At 48.1% G+C, this 22,071-nt stretch overlaps 1 protein-coding gene across 1 annotated transcript in view; it reads left to right on the top strand.

The window, feature by feature from the left end:
* The first annotated feature begins 1,050 nt into the window (after positions 1-1,050).
* LOC308435305 (overexpressed in colon carcinoma 1 protein homolog) overlaps positions 1,051-22,071 on the top strand; it is a 42,424-nt gene continuing 21,403 nt past the window's right edge. The window contains exons 1-2 of the mRNA XM_080935975.1: positions 1,051-1,132; positions 17,191-17,215. Of these exons, the coding sequence (XP_080792101.1) occupies positions 1,087-1,132; positions 17,191-17,215 (71 nt within the window). The 5' untranslated portion in view covers positions 1,051-1,086. The remainder of the gene's footprint in view (positions 1,133-17,190; positions 17,216-22,071) is intronic.

Here is a 22,071-nt window from a genome sequence, read left to right on the forward strand (position 1 = left end):
CCTCCATTGAGGACCCTGTTCTCATTCCAATGGTTGTAATCCAGCCTCTTAAGGCTTCCCTCCCTGTTTCGCTCTGTTGGTGTCCAGTTTCAGTGTAGCTATTTTGTTTATAATTTGTCTGTCTGGGGACACAGTCTCTCTCCCTTCATGTTTGCAACCCCAGAACTTAGCAAAGAACTTGGCACGATCAGGACTTCTCTATAAATAGCGAGTTTAAAACAGGGCTTTATTTCCTGGCTTGAGTTCACCTCTCAATGAGTTTTATTGATTCCGCATCGTGAGCCAGGCGGACACTAGGAAACGAAGGGTCCTTGTCTTTAAGGAATTTGTATTCTTGCTCAAAAGCCCAAGATCTATGGGAGCAGATGGCGTTGGCCAAGGCAGAGGCGCTGAGCAGGTTACAATGTTTCTGTATGTCACACAGCGGACAGAGGGTCAGAGGGCAGAGCAGGAGTTGTGGTCCCAGTTAACAGGCTGAAAGGGACCACGGAGATTTATAGACCTGCCTTAGACCAGAAAGCAACGTGAAACTCTAGTTATAGATCTGACCGACCTAGGGGAGAGATGGTTTTTCTAGGTGATAGGGATTGTGAGGGATGGAGCGGTCTCTGCTTTCTTCGAAAGCAGGAGAGGTTTTGGTTTCCTCTTCAGACCTGTCCATCCCTTAGTCTGTCGACTTTAGCCTTCCCAGACATACACCTATGGATACTCAGAGCAGGAGTTCCCTGTCACTTCCTCTCCTCTCCACACCCTGGGGACAGGGAGGGGACATGAGGAATGAGAGCAAAGGCGAAAAGGAGGGAGGACCAGTGGGTGAGCCCTACTGCGGACCACGCCTTCGGCCACGACCCCCCAAACCCTACTTTAAACTCCCGCCCCCTCTGAACTGCCACCAATGCCCGGCCCAGGAACGCGCAGGAGGCTGCGCATTGGTCGGCGCCGCGGTTGCCGCGGTGACGGGTGGGTCCGTGGGGGTCCCCGCGCGGGGCGGGACTAGGGCTGTCCCTAGTCCCGCGCGCCGCCTCCGTCTGGGTCTCCGCCACTGGGACCGGAGGTCCAGAACGCGGCTTCCCTGCGGGTGGCGCGATGGGTTGCGGGAACTCCACGGCCACCAGTGCGGCCACGGGCCGAGGTAAGCGGGGCTACGGGGCGTGGGTCCCTCGAGCGAGGCGGCGGCTGCGGGGGGCGCGCAGTTCCCTCGCCCCATCCTTAATTTTGAGACTGAAGCTCGCCTGCTTCTGGAAAGACCGAGAGGAAGCCGGTGTCCGTGTGCGGGGGCGGTCACGCCCGGATTCAGCGGGGATGACTGTCGCCTGGGTCCTGCAGCCGGTCTCTGCACCCTTCTCGGGAGCAGAATTTCCCAGATGTGTCTCTGGCCGCTCCCCTCCCCTTTCTATTGGCTTGGCTTGCCTCCAGGCCTCGCCCCGGACCCCTTGGCTCATAGAGCCTGAGACTGGAAAAGTGCAGCTGAGCAAGTCAGGACTTTTCTGGGAGTGCCAGTGGGTTGGGGGACAGCAGCCTGCGGGGCTCTTAAAATGCATCCGTGTAGACCTGCTTACTTAAGACCCACCCTACTGCGCGCTTAGGATTTCACTGAGAAGCTGCGGTAGCTAGATGCTCAGATTGGCGTGATGAAGCTTCAGGACTGGCCTCTCTTTTGATAAATTTTCACTTAAAAATATATCCCAACTTGCCTGTGCACGACTTCATTTCGTTGATTGGCAGAGCAGGGCTTCTAGATTTCCCTGGCTAAGCCAGGTTTTCTATCAAGTAACGTATTGTAAGATTCAGCCCCTCTGGTCAAACTAGCTGACGTTGGGTTTGTTTGGGGCATTCTCCTCTGACGTATTTTAGCGTCTTTTTTTGGACGGGGTTCCCTAGCTTTCCTAGCTGAGTCCAGTCAGATGCCACAGCCCACTCTAACCAGCAAGCGCAAACAGCCTTCAAACACCGCAGTGTTTGCGCAGCTGAGGTGGGTGTCCCGCTAATGACTTTTGAAACCTTGGAGCTGTCACCTCCCTTCGCTAAGACCTTCAGGCTTGGCAGTTATTTTTTGATTCACTGAAGCACTCGAATTTGAACTCAGGCTCGAAGGACTTTGACCATCGGGCTCCGTTCTCGGTACAGCATTTTATTTTGAGATAGGGTCTTTCTAAGTTGTCCAGACACGACCAGAACTCACTCTGCTCTTGGCTGTGGCCTTAAACTTGCTGTTTCCTGGATCAGCCTGTTTATGAGCTGGGACGCAAGGCCTGCGCTACCAAGCCTGGCTGAACTTGTTTAAGATTTGCGATGGGAGCCATTGAATATTGACCAGATTGGATCTAACTTTTGTGGGCTGGGGCAGTCAGTGTCATACATGTGGATTAAGTGTGTCTCAAGGGACCCAACTAAAAACACCTGGGAGTCTAGGCGCCAGGAAAGCATATCCCATTCTAGGTGACCTTCGCTGTTTTGGATTTAGGTCTGTCCCTGGAATCTGCAAACAGCCACAGGGAAGCAAATCTTCTCCATTCCTATAGCTGTGACTCAGTTTAGTTAGCATCATATGCAAATGAGAGCGGGGGCCGGATTTAAGTTCGAGTGTAGCCGCATTCCATCACAACGTGGAAATCAGGAAAGCGTCAAAGCCTCAACAATTGCTTTTGTTCGGCTCCTAGGTTCTGTGGTTCGGAGTAACCTAGTGCACGTGTGCTGCGCTAAAAAAGTCGAGAATGTTAGAAGTGGAGCAAGTTTGGTGCATTTACATTCTTTACGAATTTAGCTTTATTCCTGTGTGTGTGTGTGTGTGTGTGTGTGTGCTATGTGCATGTAGGTGCCCGAGAAGACCACAAGAGGGCAGCATATCCCCTGGAACTTGACTTACAAGCCATCTGTAAGTGCCGAGAAGCAGACTTGTGTTACCTGAAAGAGTAGGAAATGCTCCTAAATGCTTGAGCTGTTAGTTCAGCCCCCTGCAGTGACATCTTATTAACAGCCTGCTTGTCAGAATTGGGGTTAGAGGGGTTAGAGGGAGACCGAGCAACCATATCAAGTGAAAACCGGAATAATAATGAGATAGCTCTGAAATGTTAATGTACAAATTACATTTCAGTGGGAGGGTGGCCAAGCAATCTAGAAATTGTTTTTCAGGCTGGAGATGTATCGTTAGGTGGTACCTGCCTACCACACACAAACTCATAGACTCGATCTTCGGAACACAATAAACTGGGCATGGTAGTGTGGTCTGTAATGTCTCGGTAAATACTTTCTGAGGGTTTCTACCCTATGTTAAATCATCTGCTTCCAAAGAAAAGATGCAAAGAAAAGCCTTTGTATTTATAATAAGCCTGAAAGCACCAGAGCTGGGCAGATATCAGCCTCTGTGCTGAATTGTCTGCTTCCGTGTCAGTAACCCTGAGATACACTTGCCGTATTCCTCCTGGGCCGCTCCTACCCCAACAGGCTAGCATTCCTGGACGTGCTCATCGTCTGTCTACCCCGTGGTCCATGGCATCTTCCTCCGTGTCTCTCCTCACTGCGGTCTCAGCCTCAGACCCCAAGTCCCTCTTCTACTTGACTACACAATGTAGGCATCTTAATCCAACCAATAGTTTTAAGTTAAGGAGCAAGGTTTATACAACAAAATCTGCTATAGCAAATTTGCTCATCCTGCGCAACTAGACTCCGGGATACAGACTTTTGCTATCATACACACCAACAGACCAAATCTCAACACTCTAGGCAGGGGGATCAGAAGCTCAAGCCCGTCCTCAGTAGGTCCTCACTTCATAGTGCGCTCAAGCCATCTTAAAGTCAAGTAAGCAAATAATAATTTTAAGAAAACAGCATAAAACTATCTCCCACCCACCCACCCACCCAAACAAACAAACAATCAAACCTCGAATCATGTTTCTTCTGCCAATCTCAGTAATCCTATGCTCAGGGGCAGGGTAGGAGGGTCTATCCAAGTTCATGGTCAGCCGGGTCTGAATGGGGAGTTCCAGGACAGCCAGACTATATCTTAAGAGGAAGAATTCTGTTTCTTGTGGGGAAAAGATTCTCTTTACAAGTATTAGATTGGCTTTTCCCCCCTTGAGTAGGTCTCTCATTGGGTAAAGGGAAGTACAGTTCCATTGAAAAGGCCCCTTCAAAGTGCTCATCCTTACTGATCCGCTTTTGTTTGTGAAGGACGAGCGTACTAGAGCATCCTGTTCTCTGGCTTGCTCTTTGCTAAAAATTACTTTATGTTCAGAGAGGGCAGGGAGTAGTACATCCTGTAAGCCGGGAAGGAGAAAGGGCTATGAGTGGATGTGTTGGTGGCATCCTCTCTAACCAGGCTCTGCCCTTGGCTTTGAGAAATTCTTCTCTCATGGTCCCGGGCCCGTGTGCCCAGCTGGCTGTCTTTGGGATTTGGTCCTTGTGGTTTTCTGTCCGTCAGCTGGTGGTAGGAATTTCGGTTTCGGGAGGGGAACCCATCAAGATGAAACCTGGCAGGGTGAGAAGCAATGGCCTGACACGGGGAGACTGTACCAGCTGTGGGCTGTGATCTTGGTACCACAGTCACTAATGGTCAGGCTGCAGACCTGTCCCAAGCCTGGGGGATTCTGTGAATAATGCTGTCCCCGACCTCTTGGTATGAACAGAGAGTGGCTTTGAACATGTCTCAGGATTTCTACTCTTAATATTTCATACTTCTCAGTAGCTATACTGAAGAAAACATAATTAAAAAGGCAAAGGGAGGTGAAGAAGAGGGGTAACCTTGGACTGGAAGGAAGTTTAGGCTTTGACACTGTGGCCGGCTATGTTGCTGTGGGTGAATATTTCCCTTTGCTTTTCTGAGCTCTGTTTCCTTTATCTCTATTATGGTGGGATAATTGGATGTACCCTGTTTCCTAGGGTCTGTGTGGAACTCCAGATCAGATAATGGAGCAAAACACTCTGTAAAATGAGATTACCATGTTTGCAGTAAGAAGTTATTAGTATGTTGAAAAGAAGGTGGCTTCTGGGAATATTTTTCTATAAGAAAAAGACAAATCTGCTTTTGTCTCAGCAGGTCTGAAACTCTATCTATTTACCTATCTGTCTGTCTGTCTACCTACCTACCTACCTACCTACCTACCTACCTACCTTACCTATCTATCTATCTATCTACCTACCTACCTACCTACCTACCTACCTACCTACCTACCTACCTACCTTACCTATCTATCTATCTATCTATCTATCTATCTATCTATCTATCTATCTATCTATCTATCTATCTACCTACCTACCTTACCTATCTATCTATCTATCTATCTATCTATCTATCTATCTATCTATCTATCTATCTATCCATCCATCCATCCATCCATCCATCCATCCATCCATCCATCCATCCATCTATCTATCTATCTATCTATCTACCTATTTACCTACCTACCTACCTACCTAACTATCTATCTATCTATCTATCTATCTATCTATCTATCTATCTAGTGACAATCTCTTCATGTATCACGGCTGACTTGGAACTTGTATGTAGATAGGGCTAGCTTCTAGTGAGGCCCATTTTATTCCCTACACATCTAGTCAGATCTGGATATTTACTTTCTTCTCTCCCAGCTGTCTGGACCACTGACTTTCCTGTCTGTACCCTAGTGAACTTGGCTAATATGACAGATTGATATGTTGCATGGAGCTGACTACATGTGAGTCTATATATGTCACATTAGCGGGGGAGCCATGAAGACCCCAGTCACTGCTCAGCTTCCCTTGTGTCCTGGACGTCAAGCTTACCCACGGCCTCCCCCGCTGTGCAGAGAGCTGTCCAGGTGACTATAGGACAAGGTAGGAGCTGCCAGCAAGAGATAATTGGAGATTGGAGCTGAGTGTGGAAGACATAGTCTGTGAGAACAATCCTATGTATAGTACAGGAGAACACACCAAGAAAAGCTAAGTGATAGAGCTCATCAGAGAAGGCTTCCCGGAAGAGGAGTTGAACTGTTGATGCTGATGGCAGTGTGAGACTCTTTTAATGTGGAAGAGCTCCCCATTTTAAGGGTCTTATTTTTTTCTTTCTGTTTTCTATAGTTCTGGCTCTTCAACTCGGGACCTCGTTTATTGGTACGTGGTAGGCCAGCACTGTACCACAGTGCCATATCTCCGGCCCATCCAATTCTTACTTATTTAATTTTTGGAACTCTTGATCCTCTTGCCAAGTGCGAACTTCCAGAATGTTCCGACCACTCTTAGGAACAGTTCATTTTAATGTTTCCTCAGGGTCACTTTCTCCCTGAAGGGTTTGATCTTTCCCAACGTCGAGCTATGAAAGACGGCTGCTTGTGTTATCCAGTTTGAGGTGTTTGAGCGTTCCTCCAGAGAAATGGCTGCGTAAAGTACTCTGTTTGGATATTTATTCCCATACAGGGAGCTTTGGGGTGCCCCTGCCCAAGTAGCCAGGAACTCAGACTGTGTGTTTTGTCCCCCAATTTGTTCCTCAGGAGGCAAAGCATGAAGTCCAAGGCATTACTCAGATTCTTTAAAAAATCATGGGGTGGGTCAGGCAGAGTGGTGCGTGCCTTTATTCCCAGCACTTAGGAGGCAGAGAGAGATAGAGAGAGAGACAGAGAGAGGCAGAGAGAGGCGGAGAGAGGCAGAGAGAGGCAGAGAGAGACAGAGAGAGAGACAGAGAGAGGTGGAGAGAGGCAGAGAGAGGCAGAGATGCAGAGGCAGGTAGATCTCTGTGATTTTGAGGCTAGCCTGGGCTATATAGTAAGTTCTAGGCCAGAATTATATAGTGTGAGATCTTGTCTCCAAATAAACAGTAAATAATAAATAAATAATGAAAGGAATAGAACATAGATCACACAGAGGGAGGACTGGGGAAATTGCTTGGTTAGTCAAGTGCTTGCCTTGCAACCACTGAGACTTGAGTATGGGCCTCATAGCACATTAAAGTGGGTTGGCTGCTCTGACTGTTCCCTGCTGCTGGATCCTCTTCGCCTAGCTGGAATGCCTGGTTGGGCCTCATGGAAAAGGATGTGCCTAGTCCCCCTGGGACTAGATTTCTCAGGGTGGGGTGGTACCCAAATGGCGTTTCCCCTTCTCTGTGGAGAAGGAGAAGGAGTAATGGGGGTTGGGGTGTGAAGATTTGTAAGGGGAGATTTGGAGGGAGAGGAGGGAGGCTGTGGTCGCGAGGTGATGTGAATTAAAAAACAAGTTATGGAAAGAAAACAAAGCCAAAAAAAAAAAAAAAAAAAAAAAAAAGAACAGAAACATACACAACCCCAGCATGGGGTGGGGAGGAGGGGACAGTAGGATCTCTGGGACTTGGTGGCCTCTAGCTTTTCGTACTTGGTTCTTTTCGAGCCAGAGAGAGATCCTGTGAACACCCACCTGACCTCTGACCTCCCCGTGCCCACATATGCCTGCAGTCACAGGAGGGTGTCGGTCCACACACACGGCTCATACAGGTACCCATATTGAGTGGGTCTTTGGTATGGAATCCAGAAAAATCCCCATTTAATATAAGTCAGACATTGTCTTTAAAGCTCCACCAGGGACCTGAGGAGATGGCTCAGTGGTTGGAGCACTTGCCAGGAGGGTGTGTGAACTGTGTGGGTGTGGGTGGGTGTGGTGGCCACCTGTGACTCCCTCCTTGCTTTTCTCCTTCTCCACTTTATTTATTTATTTATTTATTTATTTAGGCCAAAGCTTTTTACTGAAGCTGGGTTCACTACTTTGGCCGGGGGAACCCCAGAGATCCTTCTGTCTTTGCATAGAGTACTCACTTGCCCCTCTGCTGGCCAGTGCTGGAATGACAGGCAAGCTGGCTCTCCTCAAAGGATAAGGTGAAGAGAGAGCGAGGAAGAAAGTTGATGTCAACCGTGGGCTTCCACACGCCTGTGTATCCATACACACACGAACGTGCATACACACATATACACACATGCACACACACACATGAAAAAAATGTCCTGGCATTCCCTGATATCTTCAGTATCCCTTTTCACTGTGAAGTAATCGTTTACCTCCTGAACAGTTATTTTAGAAGCATTTGGCACATGACATTTGCAGCAGTCAGTTGTAAATTTACCAGAGATAGCGCATGGGCAGCCATCTGGCCTCGATGTCACGGGTAGTTTATTGTGGATGTTTCCGATTTTTATGTGACAGTGGTCAGGAGGGGGAGGGGCTTAGCAATTGCCTTATTTATCCGTGAACCTGGGAGTTAATGTAATGGTTCGGGGACCAATTATCTAGATTAGTCATTGCTTTGTTCTCAATTATCCAAGCAACTGTATTCCCTTCACTGTAACCACAGAGGTCCAGCCTTTGTGGGTGTCTGCAGATGGCCTGATACTGTAGATGTGAGGCTGAGGTGCTCAGAGCCTGTGCCTGTGGAATGTGATGGGAGACTTGGATGCTGTCCTCAGAGTGGTCCTGCTTAGCTAACTCCTCCTGCCCCCTGTGCTAGAGAGGTCACAGGGCCTTCCTTCCACTCTTCTAAGCAGCTGAGCTCTGTTTTCTCTCTGAAGCACAATTTGCTGGGGAGCTGCTGTCTTGCCTCTTCCTTCCTTCCTTCCTTCCTTCCTTCCTTCCTTCCTTCCTTCCTTCCTTCCTTCCTTCCTTCCTTCCTTCTGTCTCTTTTGGAGGTAGGGTTCCCCTGTGTAACAGAGCCCTGGCTGTCCTGGACTCGGTTTGTAGACCAGGCTGATGAACTCACGGAGATCTGCCTGCCTCTGCCTCACAAGTGCTGAAATTAAAGGCTTGGGCCACTACACCCAGCCTTTTTTTGGTCATTTTTTATCTAGTGTTTCCCTCCCCATGAGACATCTTCCTGAGCACTCTACATTTTATTCATAGCGGTATCCTTGGCCTCTAGATCAGTTTCCAATAATCAGTCAATCAACCAATCATGTGTGTGCGTGCATGTGAGTCCATGAGTGTGTGTGCGTGAGTGTGTCTGAGTGTTGGGGCTCTTTATCAATTCCCACCTATTTATGACAGTCTCTTACCGATTCTGCAGTTGTGGTTTGAGCTCAACCTCCTGGCTCTGCTCCTTAACAAGTGCTGGGGTTCCAGGCACGAGCTGTTGTGTCTGGCAGCCGCCTGGGTCCTGGGATCCGAATCCAGGCTCCTGCACTTGGACAGCTCTCTGCCCAGACCCCCCAATCTCAAAACTTTCAATGGGATTATTTGAGCTTTCTAAAAATACTTACTGGAGTGAGGATGCTTGAGAAACAGATAGTGTGGAAAGTTTTAAGTTGTGTGAGCACACTGTGTCTGAAGAAGTTGGAGAAATGCACTGAAACCGTGAACAATTAGGAAAGCCGTCTTGCAGGGAGTGGGACCTGACTAGGTGTGACGAATCTAGGATAGGATATGGAAGGGCAGGTTTTGTCTCTTGACTTTTTAAGGGTGTAGAGGGTCCAGAAATCAAACCCAGGGCTTCATGCTAGGCAAGAGCTTTACTGCTGAGCCCCACGTTTAGCTGGAGGGCATCTAGAGTGCCCTATGGCGTCCTGAAGACAGAAGTGTCCTTGGGAAATGTGGAGGTCATGAGAAGCCTGGCGCAGCTGGGAGGAGTCCCTTGTTTTCTGAGATGGGATGGAGTAGCAGGGGTTGCAACGGTGAGGGGATGGAGAGGCACCTCAGCACTGAGAATGTGGGGTTTGGAGCCCTGCCATGCCCACCTATCTGTTGTGACCTTGGTCAACATGCTTAACTTGTCTGTGATAGTTTCCCTGCCTCTGACCTGGGGTAGTGATAACCAGCTCTTTGTAAGAGCAAAGGAGTTAATGTTTCTACCCTGTTGAAAGAGTGCCTTCCCAATGGGCAGTGCCCAGAGCACGTGCACAGTTGGTGTTCCAAAGGGAGAGGCATTTGCTAGACACTGAAGGGAGGGAGAGGGAGCCACAGAAAGTGTGTGCTCACAGAAGGGCCAAGATTCCAAAATGTACGGACAGGGCCTTGGAAGTGCCAAGAGTGTCCATGCCAGGGTACGGAGGTCCTGAAGTCAGGCCTGGAAGACTGGCTGAGGAGGGGTGCAGGGGTGGAGGAGGAGGGGTGCAGGGGTGGAGGAGGAGGGGTGCAGAGGGTGGAGGAGGAGGAGGGGTGCAGGGGTGGAGTAGGAGGGGTGCAGGGGGTGGAGTAGAAGGGGTGCAGGGGTGGAGTAGGAGGGGTGCAGGGGGTGGAGGAGGAGGAGGGGTGTAGGGGTGGAGTAGGAGGGGTGCAGAGGGTGGAGGAGGAGGAGGGGTGTAGGGGTGGAGTAGGAGGGGTGCAGAGGGTGGAGGAGGAGGAGAGGTGCAGGGGTGGAGTAGGAGGGGTGCAGGGGGTGGAGTAGAAGGGGTGCAGGGGTGGAGTAGGAGGGGTGCAGGGGGTGGAGGAGGAGGAGGGGTGTAGGGGTGGAGTAGGAGGGGTGCAGAGGGTGGAGGAGGAGGAGGGGTGTAGGGGTGGAGTAGGAGGGGTGCAGAGGGTGGAGGAGGAGGAGGGGTGCAGGGGTGGAGTAGGAGGGGTGCAAGGGGTGGAGGAGGAGGAGGGGTGCAGGGGTGGAGTAGGAGGGGTGCAGGGGTGGAGTAGGAGGTGTGCAGGAGTGGAGTAGGAGGGGTGCAGGGAGTATGGAGACTGGCTGAGGAGGGGTGCAGGGGTGGAGTAGGAGGGGTGCAGGGGTGGAGGAGGAGGGAGATAGCTGTGTGAGTAAGCTGTTTGGACTGGGTAGCAGTAAGGAGGGTGCAGCCCACTGTGATAACTGGCTGGGAAGGATGGGGTTCTGCACGTTCTTGGACATATACACACCAGAAATGTGGGGAACAGAGAGGGACTGGTTACCTCTGTTATCTCAGATAGGCAAGAACATGATGTCCTTTCCTTCCCCATTCATTCTCTGTCCTCGGAGCTGACCCTGTGACGCTGTGAGAGGCTCCTGAGGGTGGTCCTGAGGACTCAATCCAATCCACCGTGAGGGACTGGCCACGGATGGCCGTGGATGAAGTTCTGTTACAGCAGCTGAATGGTGTGTGTGTGTGTGTGTGTGTGTGTGGTACTGGGGATTGGGTTCAGGTTCACATTGCTCTGGAACAAGCATTCTCACCCAAGAAACCTCCCTCACCCAGGCCTCCAGCCCCTCACCCACCTTTGTTTTCTATTCTTTCCTTTCTCTCTTTCTGTTTTTTTTTTTTAACCTCTAAAGTTAAAACATTTAAGAAGTACCTAGAGTCAAGGAGTTTTTCTGAGAGCATTAAACTCATCGACATAATTGTCTATTTCTGGGACACACTGACCTGAAATTTTTCTCTGCATTACTGGGAGAAATACAGCTATGAATCTGTATTAAAAAATTAAAAAAAACCCAAAACCATCATTTTGAACTAAGGAGCTGTTGTTTTCTTTCTCTTGACCAAATCAAGACTATGGTCTAGGTTTAGTGCTGTTGCTGGGTTGCTGGTCAGGGGAACCCGTGTGAAGTGTTAAAAGGAAGGAGACCTGCTTGTTTTCCTTCACATGTTTACACAGTTCTCAGCAGGATTTTTCTGTTGGAAAACAGAGTGAGTGAGACATTCTGCAGGTCTTTATTGGTTCCCATACGCACCAGAGCCATTTAAAAGCTTGCTGATTGCTTATACTTGAGGAGAGTGCCCTGTGAAGCTCCACTTGAATTCTTTTTTTTTTTATTGGATACTTTTTATTTACATTTCAAATGTTATCGCCTTTCCTGATTTCCCCTCCATACCCCCTATCCCATCCTCCCTCCTGTTCACCCACCACCCCACCCTCTTCCACCTCCCAGCCCTTACATTCCCCTACACTTTTCAGAACCAAGGGCTTCTCCTCCCATTGATGCCTACCCACCCAACAAGGCCATCCTCTGCTACATGTGCCGTTAGAGTCATGGGTCCGACCATGTGTACTCCTTGGTTTAGTCCCTGGGAGCTCTGGTTGGATGGTATTGTTCTTATGAGGTTACAAACCCCTTCAGCTCCTTCAATTCTTTCTCTAACTCCTTTATTAAGGACCCCGTTCTCCTTTTTATGTTTGGCTGCAAGCATCCGCCTCTGTATTTGGCATGATCTTACAGAGCCTCTCAGGAGACAGCTACATCAGGCACCTGTCAGCATGCCCTTCTGGGAATCAGCCATAGTGTCTGGGTTTGGTTCCTGCACATGGGCTGGATCTTTGTGTGGCCCTTCCTTCAGTTTCTGCTTCAAACGTTGTCCCCATATTTCTCCCTGTGGATATTTTGTTCCTCCATCTGAGAAGGACTGAAGCACCTGCACTTTGGTCATCCTTTTTCTTGAGCTTCGTGTAGTTTGTGAATTGTATCTTGGGTATTCAGAGCATTTAGGCTAATATCCACTTATCAGTGGGTGCATACCATGGGTGTGGTTTTGTGATTGGGTTACCTCACTCAGGATGATATTTTCTAGATTCATCCATTTGCCTAAGAATTTCATGTAGTCATTGTTTTTAATAGCTGAGTGGCCATCTTGCCTGAAGCAATCTACAGATTCGAATTAATTTTTTAATATGAAAATGCATGGTATTCTTTTAGAAGGAATAGGGGCTGGGCATGACTCAGAGATAGACCTCTTGGACTGGGCATGGTTCAATAGTAAACATCTTGAGATGGGTGTGACTCAGAGGTAGACATCTTGAGATGGGTGTGGCTCAGCGGTAGACATCTTGACTGTGGTGCTGTTCAGAGGTAGCACTTCTGCCTGGCTTGCATATGTCCTGGTTTTACTGCCCAGTGCTCTGTAGTAGAATGGGAGGGAAGATGAGTATACTCTTGGCTAGTGTGTGTAACCTCTCATATTAACCAGTGTGTACGTTTGAACAATTCTAAGAACATTCTGTGCAGCCTGACTCATTCTTCATACTCACTCTGTATGGAGGAGCGTCTGCCTATTGGGACAAAGATATGTGCATTTCCTTCCAGCTGCTATGGAAGCTATTGGGCTAAGGTGGTGACTTGCATCTAATTGGCTTGGGGGTTTTGTTTTGGTTCTGGAATGTGAGACGTGTCACTGAGAATATACTCTTCCTAAATATGAATTTTCCCATGTGTGGTGGTTTGAATATACTTGGTCCACAGGCCATAGTACTGTTAGGAGGTGAGGCCTTGTTGGGGAGAGTATTTCACTGTGGAGTGGGCTTTGAAGCTCCACCCGGTGCAGAAGAGTCAGTTTCTCCTGGCTGCAGTCAGATGAGGATGCAGAACTCTCAGCTCCTCCTGCACCATGCCTGCCTAGATGCTGCCATGCTTCCTGCCTTGATGATAATGGACTGAAACTTTGAATCTATAAGCCAGCCCCAGTTAAATATTGTCCTTACATGAATTGCTTTGGTCATGGTATCTGTTCACAGCAATGGAAACCCTGACTAAGATATAGTGGGTTTTTTTTTTAATTGAAGTAATTAATCAACTAGTTAATTCAGGGGTGGTGGTAATTGAACCAGGCCCTTATTCATGGTAGGCAAGAGATCTAACACAAAGTTGTGTAGCCACAACCAGTAGAATTAAAAAAACATTCAATTACTCTCACCATGCGCGTGCACACGCATGCACGTATGTGCCTTGGCAAGCTTGTGGAGGTCAGAATGCACATTGTGGGAGTCAGTTCTGCCTTTCAACCATGTGGGTCCTAGCTTCTCAACTCAGGTCATTGGGCTTGGCTGCAAACAACCTTACCACCCCCCACCCCCAGCCACCTTACTGGCTCTGGAAGTGTGTTTTCAGATGTGGAAGGACAAGAGTAAGATGCTGTCATATTGAATGGCCTTCTTTAAAAAGCTGTGCCCATGTGAATATTTCCCTCATCAGATATATGGACAGCCAAGTGAAAGATTTTGTGGCAAGGAGATGGTACTGGGTGGTCTGATTGGGCCCTAAATCTAGTAAGAAGTGTCTTTGCTGCCGTACAGGAAATACCAAGGGGGTTAAGGACCAAGGGACCAAGCAAACTGGCATTCCAATAGCATGAGTACATATATGTGTGTGTGTATGCATATGTGTGTGTGTGTGTGTGTGTGTGTGTGTGTGTGTGTACATATATATGTGGCTTGATTGAGTTTGCATTGCATTTTTATGTGGCAGACTTTTGATTTCAAAATCTCCTGAATACAGTATTAAAATTGTTCCTAAGTATAAAGTGGGAGATAAAAACAGTTTTGGTGAACTCATGGGAACAGCTCACATCATATTGAAGACTTAAAGGTAGTTACCTTCAGAAAGAAACGGGCTTTCTTCTGTAATTTAAACCCTTACAATTTCCTTTCCATATAAGACAGCCACCTTCCCTCCATTTCTTTAAAAAATTTTTTTAATGAATTTTTTTTTTGTTTTATGTGTTTGAGTATGTGTGTGTGTGTGTGTGTATGTGTGGGTGTGTGTGTATGTGTGTGTGTGTGTGTGTGTATGTGTGTGTGTGTGTGTGTGTGTGTGTATGTGTGTGTGTGTGTGTGTGTGTGTGTGTGTGTTCACCAGGATTACCTGGTGCCCCCTAAGATCCCAAGAAGGTATGGGCTCTCCAGGAACTGGAGTTATGGAAGCTTGTAAACCATCATGTGGATTCAGACTTTGAACTTGGTCCCCTACAAGAGCAGCGACTGATCATAACCACTAAGTCCTGTCCCCACCTCTTCCTCCATTTCCTGTGCCTTTTAAGGCCCATGACATTAACTCATGAATGCTGTTTAAACAGGGAAGGTGTTTGAGCCCATGGAGAAATCAACACACCTCTCTAGAAATTTGTTGAATAAATTATCAACCAAGTGTATACAGTTTAAAGCAAATGGGTTGTCACTTCCTGAATAATTCTAGACAAAGCACTTTTTGACATAAATGACATTAGAAATTTTGATCCTGTTTATTGTAATTAAAGACAACATGGTTAAAATGCTACAGGGAGGGCAGACACACACACACAATCGTTTTATGATTTGACCGCTCTTCAGGATAAAGCGGTTTTAAATTTTATATTTATGTACCTGTGTACTCTGATACTTGCACCATAGATTTCCAAACATCACACAGTTATCTTAAGAAAAAAACTCTCTGAAAAGCAGGTATGTAGGAGTCACAGTCTCTGTGCTCTAGTTGGTAGCTGACCGTGATCAGGTTTCTCAATGGCAATTTCTTTCTCTTCTAAAAATGAGGTGTGATTGTTCTACAGCCCTGTCTGCACGGGTGAAGTGTGGCTGAGTCCCTCACCTCAGCCAGTTACTAAACACACACACACACACACACACACAGAGAGAGAGAGAGAGAGAGAGAGAGAGTGACAGAGAGAGAGAGAGACACACACAGACACACTCAAACACACACACACAGACAGACACAGACACAGACACACACACACACACACACACACACACAGAGACAGACAGACACACACACACACAGAGAGACACACACACAGAGACACACTCAAAGACACACACAGACACAGACACACACACAGACACACACACAGACACACACACACACACACACACACACACACACACACACACACACACACACACACACACACACGACATTTTTCAATAAGGCATAGCTAGCTCATAGAAGGAAGATTTGGACTTTAGGAAGGTACCACCACCCAGTCCCGCTGAGCCTGCTGGAATGCGCACCCGCAGTGATCCCAGCAGGGAGAGGCTCTTATGGCACCCGGAGCCTGGGGCAATCAGGGGGAAGCAGATTGAGACTTCCCGAGGGCTGATTGAAGTGGGGGCCGATTACACAACACGCTGCAGTTTTTAAAAGAACGTGGCTACTTTGCTTTGTCTTCCAAGCAGCCTCTGTCTGTCCAGGGTGCCCCACTCACTAGACACGGGAGTGTAATGATTTGGTGACTCTTAGACAAACACTGCAGAACACGCCGCACCATCCTGGGGTGCAGGACGGGGCTTCGGGATGCCCTGTCCGTGATGGCTCCACGTGCTCTTCAGCAATGCGGACCAAGATGTATTTTCTGTAGAAGACTCTGAAAGTCAGTCTTTCAGCCTCCAGATGTCCCCTCCCTGACCACACGAGGAACAAGAGCCCACTCTCTTCTGTTTCCCTGAATGAAACTTAGGGGGGTATTATTTTTTTCTGGTCTTCCTTCTCGAGCCTGGCTTGTTTCAGGTCTGAACATGGCTCGTTTTGAGGCATTGATTGTTTATTATTTATTTGTACGACCAAAATATCCTCAAATATCCTCTTGCTGGTGGTTTTTGTTGTTTTAATATTTAATTTTAGGGTGTTTGTATATTTCATTTTAGGATGATGTAAAGGATTTAAAATTCTAAAATGTCTCTGCCAGTCTGCCTGCCTGTCTCCTTCCATCTACACACACACACACACACACACACACACACACACACATGCACACACACTCTCAGACACACACATGCACACACATAGACACACATGAACACACAGAGACACACACATGCACACAAAGACACACACAGACACACATGCACACACAGACACACACAAAAACACACATGCACACAAAGACACACACAGACACACATGCACACACAGACACACACAAAAACACACATGTACACACAGACACACAAAGACACACATGCACACACAGACACACACAAAAACACACATGCACACACAGACACACACAAAAACACACATGCACACAGACACACACACAGACACACAAAAACACACATGCACACAGACACACGCATGCACACACACACTTACTTTATGGAGGAAACCGAACTTGCTTTCAGCTCTGTCCAGTCACGTGGCATTCGGTGTCCTCTCCGGATTTACTCATCCACTTTGCAAACGTGTCTTCTTCCCTTCCTCTGGAATGCTGTGATCATTTTCATGTTCTTTGTGAAGGACAGTCTTTTTGCCCTTGTTTGATTCCAGATGGGAAATGAGGTTTCACGTGGTGTAAAACACAATGTCTTAGCTAGTGAGGGTAGGACCCAAGCTCCGAGTCTTTCAGATAGAGGTGTGTTCGCAGGGCACAGATCTGTCAAGAGCCTTGGGCTGTGTTTGGTCTGTGGGTGGAAAGGGAAGGGAGTAGACTCAAGAGAAAATAGACTCAGAGCACGCGCGAGCACACACACACACACATGCTCACACACACGCACACGCACATACACATTCCATTTAGAAATTTTCAATCCATTTAGGTATTGGGTTTAGCTTTTACAAGTACTATCACACTAATACAAATGTTTTTCTCTCCTCCTACCCCCCAGGTCCAGCAGGGGCAGTTAAAGATGGGTAAGTACCTGACATTTTGGTATTATAACCTCTGTCTCTGAGGAAAAGCTGTTTTTCTTGGTTCTGACCTTTAGGAGTCTAGGCGTGGCTGACAAGACACTGGATTCTTCGTGTTACCATTTGATTGACAGCTAAAGTGCGATTTGAAGGATGTTACTATTTGTATGTGCCTTTTCCTGTTAGCCCTGCAGTTACCCAGGCATGCTAGCTTAGATTGTTAATAAGAGTCTATATCTTTTCCACCCCAACCTGTGCAGAGCCTTGAGATAGCTACCGTGGTGATAAGAGAGCCTAGCACAGCGCCTGAGGTCTTGCTGTGTCTCAGAGTTATGGGGGTGGGGGTGGGGCGCTGGATCTGTGTCTTTTCTTAAGTGAACGTTCATTTGTTTCAGTGGCCATAACGAGATATTCCCAGACACTCAGGGGGATGGCGCGACCATTTTCTGCAGCATGAGGGGAGGGGGGTCTTCCCGAAGGTCTTGTGTTGAAAAGTGTTGAAAAGTCAATCCTCAGGCCCCTCTGTTGATACTTTGGGCTTTTTGGAGGTAATTAGGGTTTATGGGATCATGAGAGCAGAGCCCCCCCCCCATGATGGCATTAGGGGACTCCTAAGAAGGGGAGAAGAGACCAACCAAGTGTGTTTGCTTCAGTCTCCACGTCCTCTGCCGTATTCTGAGACGGTGTGAAGGCCCCCAGCAATCGCTGAGCGTGTGCTGCATTGGGCTCCACAACCCAAATACCCGTCTGTCCTTGCAGGTTCCCCGGTCTCGGGTGTTTTGTTATAGCTCTGGAAACTGGATGGAGACATCCTTCTATATAACCTGTGCTGAACCGAGCTGCAGGCTGAGGGGCTTCCTAATCACGTATACAGGAGGTTTCCTGAGCTCAGGAATGTCGTCCGTGTCTCCATGGTTTCCTCTGCACTCTATCTGTAATCTGCATCGCATAAAACCCGTATAGAAGGCTACGGTCTCAGGGGTTTCCGGTCACTTGGCTGTTTGTTGCTGGGATAGAATATTCCCCACAAATGACGTACTGGAGAAAGGAAGGCGTGGCCACAGGCGGGGGAGGCAGGCCTCCGGAACAGGAGCCTGCCTGATCCTGTTGCGGATTAGAAGGATGAAGAGAGTGGGGGGCATATGGCCCATGGAGGTGCAGCGAGGCCTGGGAGCAAGGGAGATGCCTCTGGGGCCATGTTGGGAATCCTTTCCCCCTGAGGGACCAGCCACACAACAGTATAGTACAGAATAGAGTTTATTTAGGTCATGGGAGAGTTAAGAGGGTGGTAGAGGCCGGGGGGGGGGGGGGGGAATAGAGGAGTAGCGGTTGGCCATGAGCAAGTAAAGGGAGAGGGGGGAAGGGAAAGGTAAGAGGAGGGGTATGGCAGAGAGCAAGCCAGCCAGAGAGCAAGAGCATGAGAGAGAGGAGGCGGCAAGCAGCCCCTTTTATAGTGTCAGGTCACTGGGGCGGAGCTTACCTGGCTACTGTCAGGTAATTGAGGGGTGGGGTTTACAGAATCACAACACCCAGAAAGCAGAAAAAAGCGGAAATGGGGAGGGGCGCAACCCCCAGGCCAGCGCTTCCTCCGGCGAGGCTACACCTCCTAAAAGTTCCACATCTTTCCCAAACAGCTTCACCAGTTCGGGACCACATATGCAAACACGTGGGCCTGTAGGGACCACAGCCCGCTTCACTTTCAAACCGTAACCATGGAGGTTGGGATTAAGCGTCCTGTCCCGTTAGGTAGCTGACGGGCCCACACGGTGTCAAGAGAGCGTGGAAAGACTTGGCAGTTATTTGGTGAGGCTTTCTGGGGAGAATGAGGGTTGAAGCCAAAGTGGTGACTTAGATTGGGTGGGGAATGGGCATGCCTTTGGTGTGTATCATGGTTGGGGAATGGGTTAGGAGGGGGGATCCTCCACAAGTATGGGGTACAGTTCGTATGGATATCAGGCTGAAGGGGGAGGGGGAGGATCTGAAGCTCCACTACTAAAAATAGCATCAGACTTTTTTTTTTTTTTTTTTTTAAAGTCACAAAGAAGAATTCAGAGGAGACTAGAATGTTGTAAAGTTTTCGGGGAATAGCCATTTCAAGTGACAGTTTTGGGCACAAAAGCAGCAATCACTTGATTCAAATTCCTGGTGGAGCGCTTGAGTTTCCAGTGGTTTCTGAAATGGCTTTCTGCCCTTGTAAACGGCGTATTAAATGAAGTGGCCATCTTAAGTGGGGTTTATTATCATAAAATAAAATACCATAAACTTAAAACTGTTGAGGACATCTGCAGTATCAGAGATCTAGCCAAAATGTAGATCTTTAAAATATTTTCCATTATGTTGATTTAATTGTGTGTATGTGTACATGTGTGTATGTGTGCATGTGTGTATACACACACATAACTACACACAAGTGACAGTCAGGAGACAACTTGTAGTAGCGTGTTCTCTCCTTGTACCGTGTCAGCTCTGAGGGTCAAACTCAGGTTATCAGGTTTGCCTGCAAGCTCCTTTACTCACTGAGCTATCTCGCTGACCCAAGATTTGACTCCTTAGGTAAAAAAAAATAAATGAGCAATTCATGAGTGATCTGATTTCATTCCTCTTTAACATGTGGGAAAGTTCGATGAACTTTAAAAATAAATTTCGTCAAGAACTACTCGTAGTAAATGTTTGCAACCCTGTTTCATGTACTGGGGGTCATGTGACAATCGCTTAGGCATAAAGGAGTGTCAAATGGAAAATATCCCAGAAGTCTGGCTTTGGGGGAGGCATTCGGGTCTTACATCTTTTCCTACCTGTTTGCCTGTTTCTGTGTGCAAGAATCCAACGTACAATGAAAGGGACTTCAGTAGACAGTGGCTGCTGGGGGTGAGGGCTCTTCCGGAAAATGGATGGGACGTGTGTTGGGGTAGAGATTCGTGGGTGAGCACGGGTCTATGCAGAGAAGAGGAAGGAAGATAGTGAGCCTGTGAGGGGTTACAGAGCCCGGCTGTCTCCTGGGCTCTCCTGGAGCCCCCCATCCCCGGGCAGGATGGGGCCAGTGTGTGAAGGAGCTTTGCTTCCAGGCCAGGAGTCAGGCTTCCTTTATGGTTATCTCAAGAGCCATTGAAAATATTAAGTAGGAAGAATTAAAAGATTGTGTCTGGGGTGCTAACTCCTGGGGTTGTGTGGCTCAGTGGGTAAGGTTGCTTGCAGGCATCCTGATGACCCAGGTTTGAGCCTTAGAGCTGACATGGAACACAGAGAACCAGCTACCACGTGTGCGGGAGGAAGGAGGCTATGAAGTTGGAGCCACAGAGGGAGGCCATCAAGTGGGGGCCCTGGGAAGGAGAGGGCTCACATACATGACTGTGCTGTGGCAGACACTGTCCATGTGTTGAATGGGGGAGAGATGGGACCAGAAGGAGGATGCCACAGTCTCTCTGACCGGAGTCAAGGATGAGGATGGATGGTGGATGCTCTGAAGAGGTCAGAAGGAAAGAGGACAGGCTGGCTGTGGCCACATCCCTCCCCTGGGGACGGTGGTTTCAGCTGAGTGTAATAAGAAAAAATTGAAATCAAACTGAAAGAAGGAAACGCTTTCAAAATATGTATTTCTACTCTAGAAGACACTTAGAGCCGAGCATGTCAGAATGGATGTTTTCAGGCCTGTAATCCCAGCTACCTGAGCGGCTGAGTCAGAGGGATGGCAAGTTCAAGGCCAGTCTGGGCAAGTGGGTGAGAATGAAACCTAAAAATAAAATAAAATAAAAATAAAGCCTCAATAAAGCTTAAGAAAACAAAAGAGCAAACAAAGAAACAAAGCAACGAGCAGATTGGAGCTGTGCCTCCTGGTAAATGATTCCCCAAATGCATGAAGCCTCAGCCCTGGTACCACCAAAACAAAAAAGCAGATCAGAAAAAACTGGAAACCACAGAATATCATCACCACCACCACCATTTTGGTTCTTTGAGACAGGGTTTCTCGGTGTAGCCCTGGCTATCCTAGAACTAGCTCTGTACCAGACTAGCCTCACAGAGATCCTCCTGTCTCTGCCTCCTGAGTGCTGGGATTAAAGTCGAGATCCACTACTGCCAGGCTAAAAATATTTATTAAAAAAATATTATTATTATTATTTTAAGAGACTACCGGAGACAGCAGAAGAGTTAAGCACAGTTTTTGTTAGCGTTTCTGTCTAATTGTGGCCGTGTGTCTTCTGATGTTGAAGCTGGAGGTTGTCTGTGCTGAGGGAAAGAGTAATTGACAGAAATAGACCCTAAGACAGGTTTGAGGGAACAAAACACAAACCTTCGAAATGTGACAGCCTGGGGGAGAGCATCTAGAGAGTTAAACTCCCTGAAGCAGACCTGCATGCTCATGGACCGAAGCTCTATACCAGTTCCCTGGCAGAGAACACGGATTTGTAATTCATTTGGCTGATTCACGCAACCTTTTCAAAGATCAGCGAATTTTCTGAGCTACTCGGCACCAGTAGATTGTGTAGGGTATTTTGGTTGGCTGTGGCGAACCAAACTTTGTTTGCATGTTTTGACATGAACAAACAAACAAACAAACAAAGGAACCCTTTGGCTGTGTTGGTGGAAAGGCTCCAGGGGTTTGGCTCCAGTCACAGCTAGATGCCTGTAGTCAGACCCAGGAAGCGGCTCCCCGGTCTCCCCAGCTCGCCAGCAGCACACAGCTTTTCCACGCCATGGGGAGATGGTCACTCTGTGCCTATTAGGTTAGTCACCCTGGGAAGAGTCTGCTTTCTTATAATCAGAGGTGCCCTGGAAGTTCCCACCTCCTACAGGGAGGACACGTTGCGGGCTCTGAATGGGGGGGGGGGGGTGGCGCAGGAGAACGTGGAATTCTCATTGGC

The sequence above is a fragment of the Micromys minutus genome (assembly GCF_963924665.1).
Source record: "Micromys minutus genome assembly, chromosome: 22".
NCBI classification, from domain to species: Eukaryota; Metazoa; Chordata; class Mammalia; order Rodentia; family Muridae; genus Micromys; species Micromys minutus.